Source organism: Ptychodera flava, chromosome 10 (genome assembly GCF_041260155.1).
Source record: "Ptychodera flava strain L36383 chromosome 10, AS_Pfla_20210202, whole genome shotgun sequence".
NCBI classification, from domain to species: Eukaryota; Metazoa; Hemichordata; class Enteropneusta; family Ptychoderidae; genus Ptychodera; species Ptychodera flava.
The window spans coordinates 4,585,897-4,603,350 of record NC_091937.1 but is presented as its reverse complement, the minus strand read 5'-3'; the positions used below and the strand labels follow the sequence as shown (position 1 = coordinate 4,603,350).

Here is a 17,454-nt window from a genome sequence, read left to right as displayed (position 1 = left end):
TTGACAAATGTATTCTTGTCAGGATTTGAACTTAGTGATCATCAATAGTATTAAACAATACACATACAGGCTATGTTGACTAGTTGAAAGCCATGCAGTTAGTTCTGATTTGGGAAGGAGTGCAAGCAATTGTATTTCACTGTATTTGGTTTGTAGGTCCGTAGAATGATTCAGCTTTGATCAAATTGTGACAAGATTAGATATTGTATGGGCACTACAGAATGAGAATGTCGGTCATCTCCATTCAGCTTAATGACTCACAGTCTTAAGTTGCTTTGCCCTTCACATACTGTTTAGCAATGAAAGCATTTATTTGGTTGTTTACATTCTGACAAAAAGTACTTCACAAACTATTTTCATTTAGAAATCTTCTGCCTTTTTCCAGCCTATACAGTATGTAATTTTGAGGATAATTGAAAACTTGGCGTACAAGTCTAGGTGTAGTCAAATTATTTCATCTGTCCATGGATACCTCAGCTATGGTCAAAGTAGAAACCACCTGCTAATATTGTGATAATTTTTGTTCAGTTTTAACACTTTAAAGAGCCGGTATCTATAACTTTTGATAATTTTTCACTTGTTGTATGGCAACAGTAGTTTCTTGTTTTACTCCCAAATCAGGTTAAGATACATGTACGGTACATGGTGATCAGCTTGTCAACTCTGTGTGTACATTTATAGATTGTATTGTATGTATTGCATTGTTATTGTTGACAAGTGAATTCTGCTCCAGACAAGAATTGACATACAAACAATAACAGTGCATTATATACACATATATACTGTGTAGACAATTCAAGCTAAATAACAGGTGTTTTAAAATGTTTTTTGAGCAAGACAAGATCTTGCAATTAACATTAGACAGAAAAAAATAGTGAAAAAAATAATCAAAAGTTACATCTACTTGCCCGTTGAGTTGATGTTATTTTGTATTCAGAACCAAAATATAATTCTTTCCATATGTTCATAACAAGTATGAGATAATGCAAGACTTGCAATTAAACTGGTTATTGATTTCTATTGACAGACTGATGCAAGAGTACATATCTTTCCAAAGAGACTACCAGGATATGCTGAGATTACACATTCAAGAGAAGAGACAGTTACTGGAGCAACTAAGGTTGTCTTACCTTTTACTTCATCACATTGTTTTATTTGCTGTGAATACCCAATAATATAGGACATTATAAAGTATTGGTAAATGTAGAGATATTGTGATGAATTTTTCAAGTGCATTATTCATTGCAATGTGTTTACTATCTGCAATGACTATTTCACTTCAAATTATGATTGGAAGCCAGAGTTTCCACTGACATGTGACAAATACTGGTGTTATTCCATTGACAGACATCTTTCAGTGTCTACTATGCTGTACAATTCTAGAGTCTCTGTACTCTGCATTAGTAACAGTGTTTAGTCCTGTGTGTGTGTAATTTCAGTCAGAAATATTTTGTTGTGAAATAACCACTGTATTTTATGTGTCTTCCAACAGGCAACAGTCAACTCCAGCTTTGACTCAGGAAACTCAGACAAGTCAAGCAGATACAGGTAAAGTCAATCTCACAGATATCTCTAGAATTCTATCATCTACCAATGTCTTCTCAATTTCTTGAAATTTCCACACTTGAAGGGTAAGAGCTAATAACATTGACAGAGTAGCTTCATTCAGTTCTGTAAAGTTGAATTTCTGCATCAGAATACCAAATTAAAATCCATGCAGATCATGTCAAATTACTCTGTAGCATCACATATATTGACCAGCTGACATAATATATAACTAAGGCTAATTCTTTCTATAGTACATGTATATATTTTGAACTTGATCTTCCAGCAACCAAGACTTTCTCTTTCTATAGTACAGAGTTTGAGCTTGAGCTGTCAGTAACTGAGACTTATTCTTCCTGTAGCATATTTTGAACTTGAACTATTATATTAGACACCAAGCCTGATTCCTTCTGTAGTATACTTTAAACTTGAACTATCGGCAGCCAAACCTGATTCTTCCTGTAGTATATTATGAACTTGGACTATTTGTATCAAGACTGATTTTTCCCATAGTATAGTTTGAACTTATTTAGCCCAAATTGATTCTTCATGTCATACAGAGAGTTTGAACTTGAACTATGGGCCTATTAAGGTGAAATTATGAATCATAGATACGGCTGAAGTTCTCAAATATGCAACATATATTGTGATGCAAAAATATCTTTAAGTTTTATACTTTCAAAGATTTTCAACAAAGTTTAGTACAGGCAAATAGACAATGGCAGACAAGAATTCCTAAAACTGAGAATAAAATGTACAATGATTTGCCAAACAAGATGAAGATGAATACAAGTAGACAAAGAGTGTCAAATTACTAACTTGACAAATATAAGGCCGTGTTCCTGCATTTTGTGATTTTTTCATCCCTTATGTGTAATTATAGTCATTAATCATGGATTGGTTAAAAATACATAAACACCTGATAAGTTATTCCACAGACAGTACACAGTTTGGAATAATTCTGAATTATACTGTGAGCTCATGAAACTTCACTTATAATTTTCATAAAATGAATTAATTCTGCAGTTCACAAAGTGAATAATGTACAACTTTAAAGTCAAGGTGTAGATATTTAGACACAAATTAAAGCTGCTTAAATCACTTTCTTGCTGGAATTGACAAGAAAAATGAAGTTGGTAGTGTCTTCAAGAATACCCTTGTACCTGAAATGTTGAGGTTTTTGATAAAGTATGGACACATACCAGACAACCACATACCAGAAAGCTTTTTGTTGCTACTTTTGACTCGCTCTTTTTCTTCTTTTTTTAATTTTTTGTTTGTTTTGCGTTTGTATCTGATTATAATTGTCAGCCACAGCTTCTTATTCCTGGAAAAGATCAGGTAATCCAAAGTTCAATGGAGATCCTTGTATTGCTTGTATAGTTGTGGTTGCCAGGATCGTGTTTACCCCAACACTGACATACATGTAACACTATTACTTAACACAGTCTGTATGTAAGCCAAGCTTGGAGAAGGTGCTCATCCGATTAACCACTAAAAGACTGACATTGAATTTTTTGTCTTTCAAAGTATATTGATTGTTTATGTTCACTCAAAATTCTGATCAGGTAAAATGTGAACATTGATCCCATGTATGATGTGTTCCTGTATAAATAAAATTAGAATTAAACATAGGGAAAAATAAATAGAATTTGAGTTGTGTTCATTACTGAAAAATCAGTGATCATATACAGACTGTAGATCAATTTGTTTTCCCTCCTTTCTCTCCCCCTTTAATTTGCTCAATGTGATGGCATGAATTGGCCTATTTTAATTTAACCATATACAAGGTATAAACAGTCTTTTGTGGCTCATGCAATCCTTGATATTCAGATATTGTGATATCGAGATCTGTGCTTAACCCATCAAAAGAATGATTGTTTGAGAAGCGTCTGGTACCTCACTAATCGAGTATGAATTGCCATATTAAGGTAGTATGCACCTCGAAAGTGAAAGACTTAAACTTTTCCTCAAAATTTCCTAATGGAATCTTTCAATTGTTTTCTTTCAAAATCAAGAATGAAAATTGGGGGTCACCGTGCAAATTTGGTTCTACAGAAACAGATTACCGGTACCCAAGATTTACAGATATTTGAAATTCAAACTGGCTGACATCCCTGTATTAACTCTATGGAGAAAAATAAAATTTTTGAATGTAATTTGAGAAGGTAAATATTACCTGTTGGAATAACTTACTGTATATCCTACCCTAGAGTTTTAAAATGAGCCCTGTACATGTGGCAGATCGAAAAAGAATTGTAAAAGTTTGAGAATCCAACTCTCAGTCCTCGAGGCGCATTCTACCTTAAAACACTCACATAATTTTAAAATGACCAAACAGAAGAACTTTAATGTTCAGTTGATCAGTGTGAAACCTTGACACAGTCCTAGTATGTGATTCAAGAACCACAATGTTTACCATAAAATTGGAAAAAACTCAACTTGGAAAAGAATACAAATTTGGTGTATAATTACAAGTGCTTGAACTGGGAAGGTAAACATCATATCTTGTGTTTGTACTTGATCTGAAACTAGCTTCCACTGTTTACACGTAGTTTACTTAGCAGTGCAGTGATATCACAGTGTACAGGAAATATGAACACTGGTTTGATGTCTTATACGAGACAAAAATATAAACTGCAAGGTAGAGGGATCCATGTATGAATAGTAGAGCTTGCTCATAATATGAAATTAGAATGTCAGGCGTTTGTGTCTCAGGTCAAGTTGGCTGCTGTGCACGAGTCAGTTTACAGAACCAAGCACTTTACATGCATGTGTTGTGTACATCTCTATACTGCTAATAAACATAACTGAGAGAGCTGATTAGTTGCACATGTCATTTGGACTAATGGTATACCTGTTTGTTGTGAAGATGTACGTCCAGTCTGTTTGATTTGTGACAGAGAATCAACTTCAGCTTTTTTCTGTTTCGATATCTTGCCAGCTTGTGAACCGAGAGCTGACAAGGCATTGATAGAATGGTTGGAGTCTTTAGGTCTTGATAAGAACAGCATACAAAAGGTAAGATGAATGTACTTAATATCACAGGTTTCAGTCATTATTTATCAAGCAATCATAAAAACCAGTCTTTTAATGCCCTGAGATTACCAGCATTAACACAATGGCAGAGGAAAGATTGTAATTTCTCTAACCTGTTTACCACAGTGGTTTGGTCCAAACTCGTTGTTATCAATGGTGATTGTGGACCTTTTTACTAGGAATCGGGTGTGAACAGTATACTTATGTCATGATCAATATGACAAACCCTATGAAGTATCATTGGCATGATTGATACCATCACCTGTTTGGATGTAGTATGATGTACACTTCAAAAGAACATTCAGTATTGCAAAGTTCAATTTTAATTATAGAATACATGTAGTGATGGGGAAATGCAAAGCAAAAACAGGGCATCCATATTGAATCAACACATGTTTAGATAATATTACAGCTTACTATGAGGGCGTCAACCATCAGAAATTGTTTGTACAGTTCAAAAATGAATGAGTGATTGCTATACAGTGCTGACTTTGACAAGTAGACTTTACTGAAGTAGTGATGTACCAGGATCAGTGGTATTTATATTATTGTGTGAAAACTAACTTCCACAAACACATGTGTTGCACCAAGATATGAATTTTGATAGCTGTTAGTCTGTCAGCAAAATGACTGACTGAACAACTTCCTGAAATAAAGGTTGTCTGTGTGTTGTGATATCTTTTAAAACTAAGTCCATCTAGAATGTCAAAGTAATGAAAAGTTTCTGTTTTGAATACAGTTTATTAAAGAAGAGTACACATTGAATGATGTTTTACAACTCATGAGTAAAGAAGATTTGACACAATTGGAATTAAGGTGAGTTTATTGGTCTGGGAAAGTGATTTCAAGAGATTTCTAATCACAAAATGTGTTTGAATTGTTGATGTATTTGATTGTCTAGTTTACCTTAACTCCTATTGTTACAATGTCATCGATACCAGCAACATAAATACATCATACATTTATCTTTATTAGTTAGCAGCTATCAAAATCATTGCCGAATTCTGCCAGTTGTATTCATGCATGTATGTGTATTAAATGTATAAATTTAGAATGTGTTAATGTACTCTAGAAATTGATATGTTTGCTTGTATGATGGAATTGCTCAGCCTTCTTCATTGACTCACTGACAAGATAGCAAGACAGAGAATTTTATGGTTTATGGTTTTCACTTAAGAGGCACATATTGTGTTACATCATGGTTTGCAAAACGACATGTTTTGATAGTAACTGTCATATCTACTTCCCAGTGTCACGTCATGATAGAAATTTATACGATGTGTTTTTGGACGATATGTGCAGGTGGAAGTGATAGTGTCTTTTAATTGCTTTTGAAAGTTAGTACTGACATCGGTTGAAGGTAGATGTACAGCTGTGATAGCTGAACTTAATCTGAATACAAATGTGTATTGAAATGAAAAATATAGTTTTGAAAGAATATCACTCATTTTATGACATACAGTGTGTCCATGCGTTTCTTTCAGGGGAAGTGCTAGGGTCAGAGTGTGGGATGCCATTCAGAAATATCGCAGTGCAATGTCAAGTTCAACAGATAAAGGTCAAGATATTGGATATCATTCCAAGTCATCATAATTTTGCCTGGTGTTGTACTGTACATACACGGTGAGAGTGAAATTGTCAATTGTGCTACACATGATGTGTGTTCCTGCATCTATAAAATCATCAACTTAGATACTTCCAGGCGGCATTGACTTTCCTGTTCTTGGTCACACATTGTGTTTTAACTTTTACAGTACTGCCACATCAACTCAAGTACCTTTGCAAATTCAATGTTTTAAACAAGATGTCCAATTTACAGTTTTCTGTTTTCAATTCTGTTATCAGGCCCCCAAACAATTTTTCTTTTCTAATCATCTAATGTACATGTATCAACATTTTCCTTTACTTTGAAAAGTGAGAGCTCTGCTTCCCTCATACAAGTTTGGAGAAAAATCCCCATTTGTACAGGGTAAAGAAATGCTACCATGGCCATACTATCATCCAGTAGGCTATACTCTGAGGAATACTGTTTACACAGATATTTTTATGGACTGCCTTTCACTGTCATAGCGAAAGCTTGCATTGTTATAATGCAGAGTTGTAATGGAATTTTGAAATAGAGGTACTTACACATCACTCTCACAGGAACTAAAAATATGTCATGTGACAATTAGAGTTTGATTGTGGGATGATTGACTCACATCCATAGGATGTGAAACATTACCTTATGAACAGCATTTTTGATTGAGTATAAATCCTGATACTTTGGTTTCAAAACCATTTGTGAATTATTTTTCATCAGTTGTAGAATGACATACACATGACAGGAAATTTAGAATCCCTCATAAAGAATTTTTGGAATTTTTTCTTTCTTTTGCTCTGATTGGGTTTTACCTTTTTGTTTTCATTTCAACACTTTGTTGATGAAATGTCTGTTAAGGCAGCATAACCTTTTGAATGTCATAGTGATTATTTCTGGGGGTTTTTGTTTGTGTAAATATTACAAAGTGTTACAGAGGTTTCGTAGAAAATAAAAAACTCAAAAAGATATTGTTTCAAATGAAGAATGTGAATATATTAGAAAACATTACAAGTTTATAGCAAAACTATTTACCATGAATCCCTTAGCGAGGAGGCTTGCAACATTGGTCTCAAATATGGTAAAAACTTGTCCCAGGAAAAAGTTGAAAAATATCCTTGTGTACTGGATGACAGTGAAAGTAAGTAAGCTTCATTTCCCAAATATCAAGGATTTCTAAAAAGTCATATAGCAGGGATTTTGCTCAGTCATCTGGTTCAATTTTGGGTTTTATGTTTTGTTTTGTTTTCCATGTTTGAGGACCCTAAAGAGTAAATTTTCAGTAAAATATTAGATTGTCCGTATATTTTAAGTTTTTATTGTAATTTTATTTTGATTTACTTTTAAAGTATGATTACTGCCTGTGTACAGCGTTTCTGAATTTGTAGAAAATATTGGCTGAGAGGAGCTCTTACTAAAGTCTCTAATACAAGTTTTGAAGTTCTTGTATCACTGTAGTGGTACAAAGTCCATGACCAATTATACTCATGATATATGCAAGCTTTTAATATCAGTTATGTTTTGTGTTTACTTCTTAAATGTTATCGCCAGGAATCAGCAATGTTTTGTAAATACATGCAAGGTCTGTCCCAGATTCATTTAAGAAATTAGTCTGTATTGATGATATCTTCAGGTCCAAGATAGATTAATTTTCATGAGTTCATCCATGGCATGAACTGAAGGCAAGTATTTGTCAGAGATACCATATGCCAGATCTTTGAACTCTGTCGGCTGTTTGTTTCCAGTTATATACTTCCATTTAATGCATTATGGAAAGCAATTTGTTGCATCAAGACAATGCTCTGTCAATGCCATGGAAGTATACTTCGAGGTATACTGTCACCTGTTACAATTTTGCCACAGTTACCATGGAAAGAGAAAATCTCACCAATCTCTGATTTTTGCGTGGGTGGCCACTTTTTAAAAACAGCGCCCTCACATGGGCAGTTTGAATACCAAGGAATGCCCCTTTGACCATATATGGGCATATTTAGATTACAGGTGACTGTATACCTTTTACCCTCTCACCACCATGGTTTGTCCCAAATCCATTGTTTTCTATGGTAAAGTTGGACCTGTATACAGGGAACTGGGGGTGAAAGGGTTAAGACGTATCATTTGTAATCATCAAATTATTTTCAAGCATGATACCATTCATCTTTGGAATTATGTCTAAAATTTGGTAAGTTACAAATGGTGGTGTTACAGTAGAGTACAGGTGTGTTGTCCTTGAAGTTTAATATTGACGCTAAAAGTCCAAAAAGAGTTTTCTTAAGCTACGAAAATCACTTATTATCCAGCTGAGACCCCGACAATATGCTTCTTTACTTCCAATACATGTAAAATTTTTAACTCAAAGCATTGTATTGGTTTGTTTGTTTTTTGGTGTTAAATTATTAGTTCAAAGTGACCAACTGTCGTGATTTCCAACCATCAAGTCCCTTAGATTTATCAAAATCAATTGAAGACTTTGAGAGATTTAATCTAGGGTGATCAATCATGTGACAGGCAATGTTTAGTTCATATCACATGAAATATTATCAACATTTTGAATGGATCTAAATTTCAGCAGTGACTCTTATAATGTTGACACCACAAAAACATTCAAGCAATATGTTGGAATTTAATTTTGATAGTTTTTTATTCTTTTTACCTATAAACTTTATAAAAGTGTATGGTTCATCTGTGGTTCATATATGTGTAAATTTTCAAAATATTCAGATTTTAAATTTCGTTTTGTTATTCTACGAAGTAGAGATGTATAATTAAGATTGTCCTGTGTTGTTTTCATAGTTACATTGTATACCTTGTACCACATCTTGCCAAAGTTCATCAAGAGAAATATTCATTGTCCCAAAACCTAATCATCTGCACTTGTCACCATCACATGTTAATCAACTTGAGTCTTTATCAGTTGCATGCAATCAGAATATTGCAGCCATAGATATACTGTACCAAAGCTGTATAAATACACCGTGCATTTCAGTGTCTGTGTCTTTGAATTACAAAATTAATATGCACATAAATATCATGTGGTATGTAAATGGATTTTAAAGATGAGAGATAGTCTGTAAACTTTACTTTCTCATAGACGATGGTGTAATCTTTTTCCATAGAAAGACATGGTTTTAAGTCAGACCAACAAAAAGTTCTGTATGATTTACAGATTCAGTTTTCTCATGTACAGACTGACTATTCTTTAGGAATGGTGGGATCACTATGGTAACCAAAGTGATTCAAGCCAGCATTTTGACTAAATTACTGAATAGATGCACTCCAATAGACGTGTTCAAAGTTAAAGTCATGGATTTACTGTTATAATTGTAAACTGCATGAATTATACTCTCTGTGTCTGTAATATTTTGTCACAATGTATGACATCTGTGTATGTAATACTGTTACATGTGTGTTACAACTTTGTTGTAAACATTCTTAATCCTCAACATTGATGAAAGTAAGAATTTGGCTGAAGTCAACGGCAATTCACTCAACAGAATTGAATTGACAAATCTTCAAAATACTGATTTACAATGTCTAGTGTCTACAATGTCTCTAGATATTTCACTTTGGGATACAAGGCCTTATTTGTTTTCCATATTTCCATGGCAGTCACCCTTGAGTATAGAGAATTCCATACAGGGAAATTTTACATAGTTGTTACTATATCAAATAAAAGTACTCTCAGATAGCCAAATATGACTCTGATTAAAGGGTCATTCTTCACAACTTTTTGTTTTTAATGTCACAAACAATTTATCGTTCTACTTGCAAAAAGCAAGTTTAACACCCACTGTTTAGCTTGTCAATACAATATTTATGAATTTAAAATGCACTGTTGCATGTATTGTTTACATGTGTAATTTAAGTCAGGACCAGAATTCACTTGTCAACAATAACAATTCAGTTTACACATGTCAGGGATGTAGAAAATAGTCGGCAGCAGGCAAAGACAACTGGCTGTCAGCTCAAATTCAAGTATTTCATAAAAATCAGGGTAATTTTGTACAAATATTGTGTGCTAGCACACTACTTGTAACTGCCTATACCTATGATTTTTGCCACCTGTAACTGAAGTTTTCTGCATCCCTGCTTATACAGGTGAAGTTGAACACTGTGTAGCTCAATATGCTTTTGGGAGTAGAACAAGAAATGTAGCTGAAATAGATAACAAATTGTGAAAAAGTTCATCAAAAGTTAAAGCCACTGACCCTTTAAGCAAGCTTTGTTTTGGAATACCTCCATGTGATAGTAGTTGAAATAGAGATTGTAATGTCTCTCAACCTTTGAATCTAAGCTTTAGCTAGAGTATTAATTTAACATTGGTTTGGTCACAGTATGGTTTCCACAGTTCTGCTGTTTTGTCTCAGTTATGATTTATCAATACTGTCATCTGTACTGGATATTTTCCATAAACATGCTATTTCAGTGATTATCATCAACCATCAAGTAGTGACAATGTATTGTAATATGTCTGACATATCAGCTATGCCTGCATATCAAAATGACCAAAATGTCCGGTTTATACAGTTGTAATCTATTGAAGTCAGAATAGATCTTCTTTGTTGTAATAGGCATTCTGAAATATCTATAAAAAACTAGACATGTAGTTTTTATTGAATTGCATACTTTTTAAACATTTTTGTCAACATTTGCCAATAGCTAGGGCAGTCCAAGAATGGAAGTTCCTCTTTTTTAACTGAGTAAACATTCTCAGCTATTGTACAAACATTTACCTGTAGACTATCGGGGCTTCATAATTGGCATTTTGCCATTTGACTTCAGCGTCTGTTTAAACCCTTAACATTTTTGCAGTATTTACGAAAGTCAAACTTGTACAATTTTATGTGTATATTTCAAGCATTTTTACAAAGGATATACTAGGTATTTCTTGTGTGGTATGTCAAGGATTTGTGGCGATATCGAAGTTGTAAATGTTTTAAAAAAAGGATGTTGTTGCACTAAAATCACGTTTCCTCAACTTTTTGTTGTAAAGTAGCAGTTTAAATATGTTTAACATGTAAGAGTCATGTTAGTGAAATAAATTTCAAAAGAACACTGTTATTTTCTTTGTCAAAGTGTCCTTTTTGAATTTGGTGACTTACCCATACAATGCTTATTAGTGCATTGCTCTGTTGTGTCTCTGAACTACCTGTATATGTGCTGTGTTACATTGTATATGTGCAGTGTTACATTGTATATGTACAGTGTTACATTGTATATGTTCAGTGTTACATTGTATGTGCAGTGTTACATTGTATATGTGCAGTGTTACATTGTATATGTGCAGTGTTACATTACATTGTATATGTGCAGTGTTACATTGTATATGTTCAGTGTTACATTGTATGTGCAGTGTTACATTGTATATGTACAGTGTTACATTGTATATGTTCAGTGTTACATTGTATGTGCAGTGTTACATTGTATATGTGCAGTGTTATATTGTACTGTATATGTACAGTGTTACATTGTATATGTGCAGTGTTACATTATATGTGCAGTGTTACATTGTATATGTGCAGTGTTACATTGTATATGCAGTTGTGTGTGTGTTAGTTATATTACCATGCCCTGTCCATCACATTAGCTGGTCAAGGTGACTAACCACAAATTCACAGTAATGGTTTGTTTACATGCCCGTGAATATGAATAATATCGTGTAATCATAACTTTACAGCAAAAACAAAAATCATGATTTGCGCAAAGATCAGAATCAATTACAAAATAAAATGGAGCACTTCTTGCAAGCTTGGCAAAGTTTAAACACTTTTTTCCAAAAAATATCCAGATTTGCGAAATTTGTATGGTGTGGGTGACAGTGTGTCACTCTCACTGACAAGTTCTCAGGCCCCTGTTATCTTTTGTATGGGAAATTTTGTAAATTTTGACAGTTTTCTGATAGTGTAATGGAAATACCAGACTCTGCTGACCATTTACGTTTATTTATGGATAAGGGCCAGAGGAAAGCCAAAATTAACAGGCTTGGCAAGCCTTGCTCCTTAATTTTTGGCTTTCCTCTTGCCCTTGCCTATCAATAAACATCAATTGTCAGGGTGTCGCCCTTTAATTCTATATTCTGTTGACCTATACGTGTGCATCATAGATGTCCATCTGGCTGTCAATCAGTCTGTGTGAACAACAAGATGATGACACTCAGTGTATTAGTACATGTATACTAGTAGTCTTGGCAATAAAATGACCTCATTAAAATGATAATAGCTGTAACTTTTCATAACATTGTTGTCATTTTGTACCATAAAATGAGTTTCTTATACAATGACATTCTCCCAAAGTTATTTGGAAATACAAGGTACAAATACCTTGCTAAAACAATACATTGCATATCGATACGAGTGTTATAGTTGACAAAGGTAATAAGGTAACAAGCCTTGAAAATAACATCGTGCTACATCTAAAAGGTGCTTTATTTATGATAATTTAGATTTGGAAAATCATTTGCATTGTTAATAAGGCAATATTTCAGATAAGTAGCAGTAATCCTGATGAACCAAAATAAAAAATGTCCATTATGAATGGATATGATATCACTATGAGACAGTCAGCCTTTGCATTGTTAAGTAGACACTAACGCGGCAATTTTACAATCCTTCATTGCCAAGTATCTGTTCTCGTAGGGTCAAAGGTCTTAAACATTGACACAGTTTGGTCTAAAGCTGGGCGATCTGAGGAGCATTGGTAAGCAACAGGGAATTAATTTCTAAAAAAACTTGGCCAAATTTCACAGATCGGTGCATTCATGCGCAGTTTCCATGGTGACATTTTGACCAGATAACAGTTTAGATAACATGTTTTTCTAGTCACAGTCTGACTGTCTGATGTGCTTAGCATGTTGTACATTGTCTGCTATTCTTGTTTATTATCATCTCCACTCAGTAGGGAGACAAGGAAGAAGCTAAAATTGACGTGAAGGATTAAATAGATTATGTAGTATTTACACTGAGCAAACTTCTGCAATATCTGCTGAAATGGATATTTCATAAAGATGAAAGATAGCAAATCGAATCATCAGATATGAGATGAGTTATGTATTTTAACGGACATTGAAGTTGCCAGTTTTACAATTTCGACATAAACCCTGAGACGTGCACTTGTGTAACATATTACATTCAAATTTTAAGCCGCTATATTTGGCACAGTGTGCATCCAACTGAATGCCAGTTTATGAAAACCTTCACGTGTATCTGAGTAATGACCAACAATATCCTTGCCGCAAACACCTGGAACGCGTTCACTGTACATCTGCAGCGCATGTCACCATTGCAAGGAGCCTAACATTTTGGAGGAGAATATGTACCGAGCATCAAATTGGCCGAAAGGTTAGACAGTTTAGAATTTTGTTCATGTCAAATCATAACCTGCAACGCTCAATGTCCTCTGCCACGGTACTAACTGTTAACACTTTACATAATAGTTCATTTGGTACAAAGATCACAGGTGTATACATTTGGTATGCAAACCTGTGCAATGAACTTGGTCGCTAAATGATGACATTTCTACGTATTGCCGTTATAAGCTCATTCGCCCGTCAAGTAAACAGAGGCAGACATGTTTTCGCTCGCCGTCGATGAAGTCGCGCCAGGATCGTACGCATCTTGAGATCATAGTACTAATATCTCCCGTGAGACAGCCGCCTACTACAGCGTTGCTGTCTTTCGATCTTTTAGGATAATAGTACAATTTTAACAGTTTTCATGATTTTGTATGATTCGACGACTTTGTTTCCTGCGTGGGTCAGAAATTTTATATAATTATAATGTATTCTGAAAGAGTATAACAGACACGCCTTGCTTCGACAATATCGATAATAAGCATCATAACCACGTCACGGTCACTCCACAAAGAGTGATCGCGCCATAAGCTTAACTTCAGAAGAATTGTTCAAGTGATCCGTGTTTGACCTGGAAACACATACACTAGAATAAGGGATGGACCATCAGATCTTGGTAGGGTGTATATGCAATATGTTTTCACGTTTCAAACTTGTGCGAATTGCTTTTAAAATGTTGCGCAGCACGCATATATTGATATATTTTCCAAATTGACACGTTTGTTGACGGACATTAGCGTGATTATATTTTTCTCAAAAATCTGCAAAACCCGTGTTTTAGTAATATTTGCAACATATTTGTACATTTTCCCTATTGTATGACACCCCCTCAAAAGATCTAATGACCCTAAGTTATTGGTTGCTCTCACATTCTGTAAGCCTCGGCCTAACGGCACAGTGAGGTTTGTCTGACACCCGTATTACGCATGACAATGTGATTTCACGCTTGATTAAAGGTAACCTGTCTGTTTAAAGGGATACAGTCGTCGGAACAGTGTTTACATTGGTCGTATGTGTCCCATATGACCAATGTAAACACTGTATCCAAGGTACGATGGTGATTGATGAAAATTAAAACATGTCTGTCATAACCTATATCGTATAATTAAAATGTTGCAGCTATGATGATGAGGTGCATCTTGATATCGTGCACGAAATACATTGTTTGTAAACAAGAAACTCGCTCAGGCGCAGTTTCTACGACTATTAAAATTTCCCTTTAAAGCAACAAGTGATGACAGCGAGGTAGCCATTGTGCATCAGTATCAAGCTGGAAAAAGGTTAACTTTCTGAAATCTTCACATAATATTAGATCAAATAGAAAGACATTCTCAAATATTTCTGATTCACGTGGTTTTAGTCTTGAAGTGCAAAAATTGTGATTTTCTGTCATACTTATACAATAAACTCGTCGTACGCTATGTAGTGGAGGGTGCGTTTTGCGGAAAGAAATCTTCTGTGAATTAGTTTTCTTCTAATATAAAATCTTTATTGTCACCATGTGAATAAATAGAAAACTAATAGCTTATACAGTAAGCTTACTTATATCTGGTAAGGATATAGCAGATAAGAAATAATGTGTGAGCACAGTCTCTCGCGAAAACGTTTTTCTCGAGAGCCCGTTGTATGGGCTACTAAAAATTGTGAAGAATACAAAAACTGGACTTACAGCGTAATTTTACAGCGGAATACATTGAGGAAACAACAAGGACTGTAGTTTCATAACTGAGGAATACAACATGTCGTTTTGCATAACATCACGGAACTTCAACCCGTGCTGCACTGATGACAATCCTTTAGCTGATGCTTCAAAGTAGAACCCTCGATGAGAACGTTACCTCGCCGCTTCCATTGTGTGGATCACAATGATCGAGACAATGCATTCGCAACGATTTTTTTACAGTCTCTAAATTGAAGAACAACATTTGAGATTTCAACAAATGCAACAAACTCAATAAATATAAATATAATATAAATATGAATACATTATATAAATATTTATAAATATAAATACAATATATATACATATAAATATATTATATAAATATTTATAAATATAAATATACACCATTTAATTTGTAGGTATTTAGTAATTTCTCAGTCGAAGTACAATTGCATGAAAGCGACGCATACGGAAATGAATTAAACATTTTCAACGTGTATATTAATGCATGTGCTCCTTGTGCCTACAGAGATAAATCAATTATTTCAAGCGGTTAAAAGTAGATAGGTAGACTATCCTATTACTCGCATAATTTTCGTCGATTATTGCATGACAGACAATTTTAATTTTTTTGACATAACTGTAATTTTAGCAAGTTTCACGAGTTTAATACTTATAAAGCCAGAGTTGTGTCTTTTAGATAAAATAAAATATCTGACTTGTCGGTTTGAAATCACAATCCGTTTACCTTGTGGGAGATTTTGCCAAATTACAAAAGATATACTGTGATGGCCAAAGCTCCAAGTCAAATTGTTTGCACATGATATCGCTTAATTTCCTCTTTTCAGTTGGGAAGCGTCCTCGGAATAGTTTAGAGCTACTTTCTCTTCCTCGTTGTTAAAATAGTTGTAACGATTCAAAATTCAATGGCAGTCAAGGAGAAAAATTTATATTGCATCCTTCCTGTCACGCTGAGTGGTATTTTCATAGGAATGCAGAAGCACATAAATACTTTGCGCTAAAAAGCATCTAATTTTGTCTAATGCGTCAAGTAAAGGTAGTATACGCGCCCCGAAAGTGATTTAAACTTTTCACAAACTTTCTCCACGAAACATTTCGACCACACCCTTTCGTTCAAGAATAAAACAGGGACAATCGCATTTTTTTGTACTAGAGAATCAAATTACCAAACATTTGAACGGTTATTAGAATTCAAAATGAACGTTTTCCGTTTGTTGACTCCAATAATGGGGAAAACTTTACAAATTGCACAAAATCTAAGTTGTGATAACTTAATTTACTCTACCGTGACAAGATTCAAGATAAGCCCCACACCACCAGAATACCAGCAAAATATTGTAAATATTTTTGAGTTGGAATATCTTTGTCCTTCCGAACGGAACCGGTTGACAATGAGTATTTATAATTCAAAAAACTGCGGATCTTTTGTCAATTTTGTCTCATACGCCTTGATACGCACTCAAAGAGAGGCGATGGAGACACACTTTCTGTGTCAGCTCACATTCTAAGTCGTAACAGAAAAAGAAAACGGTAACATTATTTTTATTTGTCGAAAACACGCAACATGATATCAAAAGAGGTCTAGTAATCAGTATCATTTAAGGTAAATAATTTACCAAGTCCAAGAAATATAGTAAAATACGTCAATAAGAATGAGGTCATCTTGAACCAATGCTTAGTGGTTGTACCAGGTGTCTGGAATGGGTAATATGGCTTGCTAAAATGCTACACCTGTAAAAATTTACCCAGGGTGACAAATTTGTCATTATTCGGCAATATTACCAAATTGATGTGGTCAAAGCCAGGAATCAGAGACGTCACTCATCATTTCACAAATAGAGATGTCATATTTCGATTCCGCATCTCCGTGTCTTACTAATAATCTTCTTTCTGACAATCCCTGAAATTTACGTTCCTTGAATTCGAATGAGCAAAAATCTGCGCTTGTAAAACCAAACTTTGGTACGCGTACAGCAAGTGCAGGGATTGAGACTAACTGTAACCGATTTCACGTCGTCATATCTGAGTTCATTACTAATTTTAGTATTAATACAAACATTGGCGGAAAACACTGACATTGTCTTATCGATGTGCCGTACGAAACACTTACCTATGACGTGTACATAATTATGTAGGTTTTGCTTTCGTTGTTACTTTCTCTCTCATTATAACTAACTACTCTGAACCTTAACTTCAACTTGCAGAAACTTTTATTTCATGCTTTGAAATTCTTAGCAGAGAATGTCAGAGATCTGTTTA

At 34.4% G+C, this 17,454-nt stretch overlaps 1 protein-coding gene across 5 annotated transcripts in view; it reads left to right on the top strand.

Annotated features, from left to right (window-relative positions):
* Positions 1-7,262, top strand: part of LOC139141808 (mitogen-activated protein kinase kinase kinase 5-like) — a 47,496-nt gene extending 40,234 nt beyond the window's left edge. For 3 of the 5 annotated variants that reach the window (XM_070711472.1, XM_070711470.1, XM_070711469.1), the window contains 6 exons: positions 1,028-1,120; positions 1,493-1,548; positions 2,857-2,886; positions 4,490-4,566; positions 5,324-5,400; positions 6,069-6,311. In XM_070711472.1, the coding sequence (XP_070567573.1) occupies positions 1,028-1,120; positions 1,493-1,548; positions 2,857-2,886; positions 4,490-4,566; positions 5,324-5,400; positions 6,069-6,177 (442 nt within the window). In that variant the 3' untranslated portion in view covers positions 6,178-6,311. Of the gene's footprint in view, positions 1-1,027; positions 1,121-1,492; positions 1,549-2,856; positions 2,887-4,489; positions 4,567-5,323; positions 5,401-6,068 lie in introns of all 5 variants that reach the window. The other 2 variants (XM_070711473.1, XM_070711471.1) reach the window with 2 other exon arrangements.
* Positions 7,263-17,454: the final 10,192 nt, after the last annotated feature.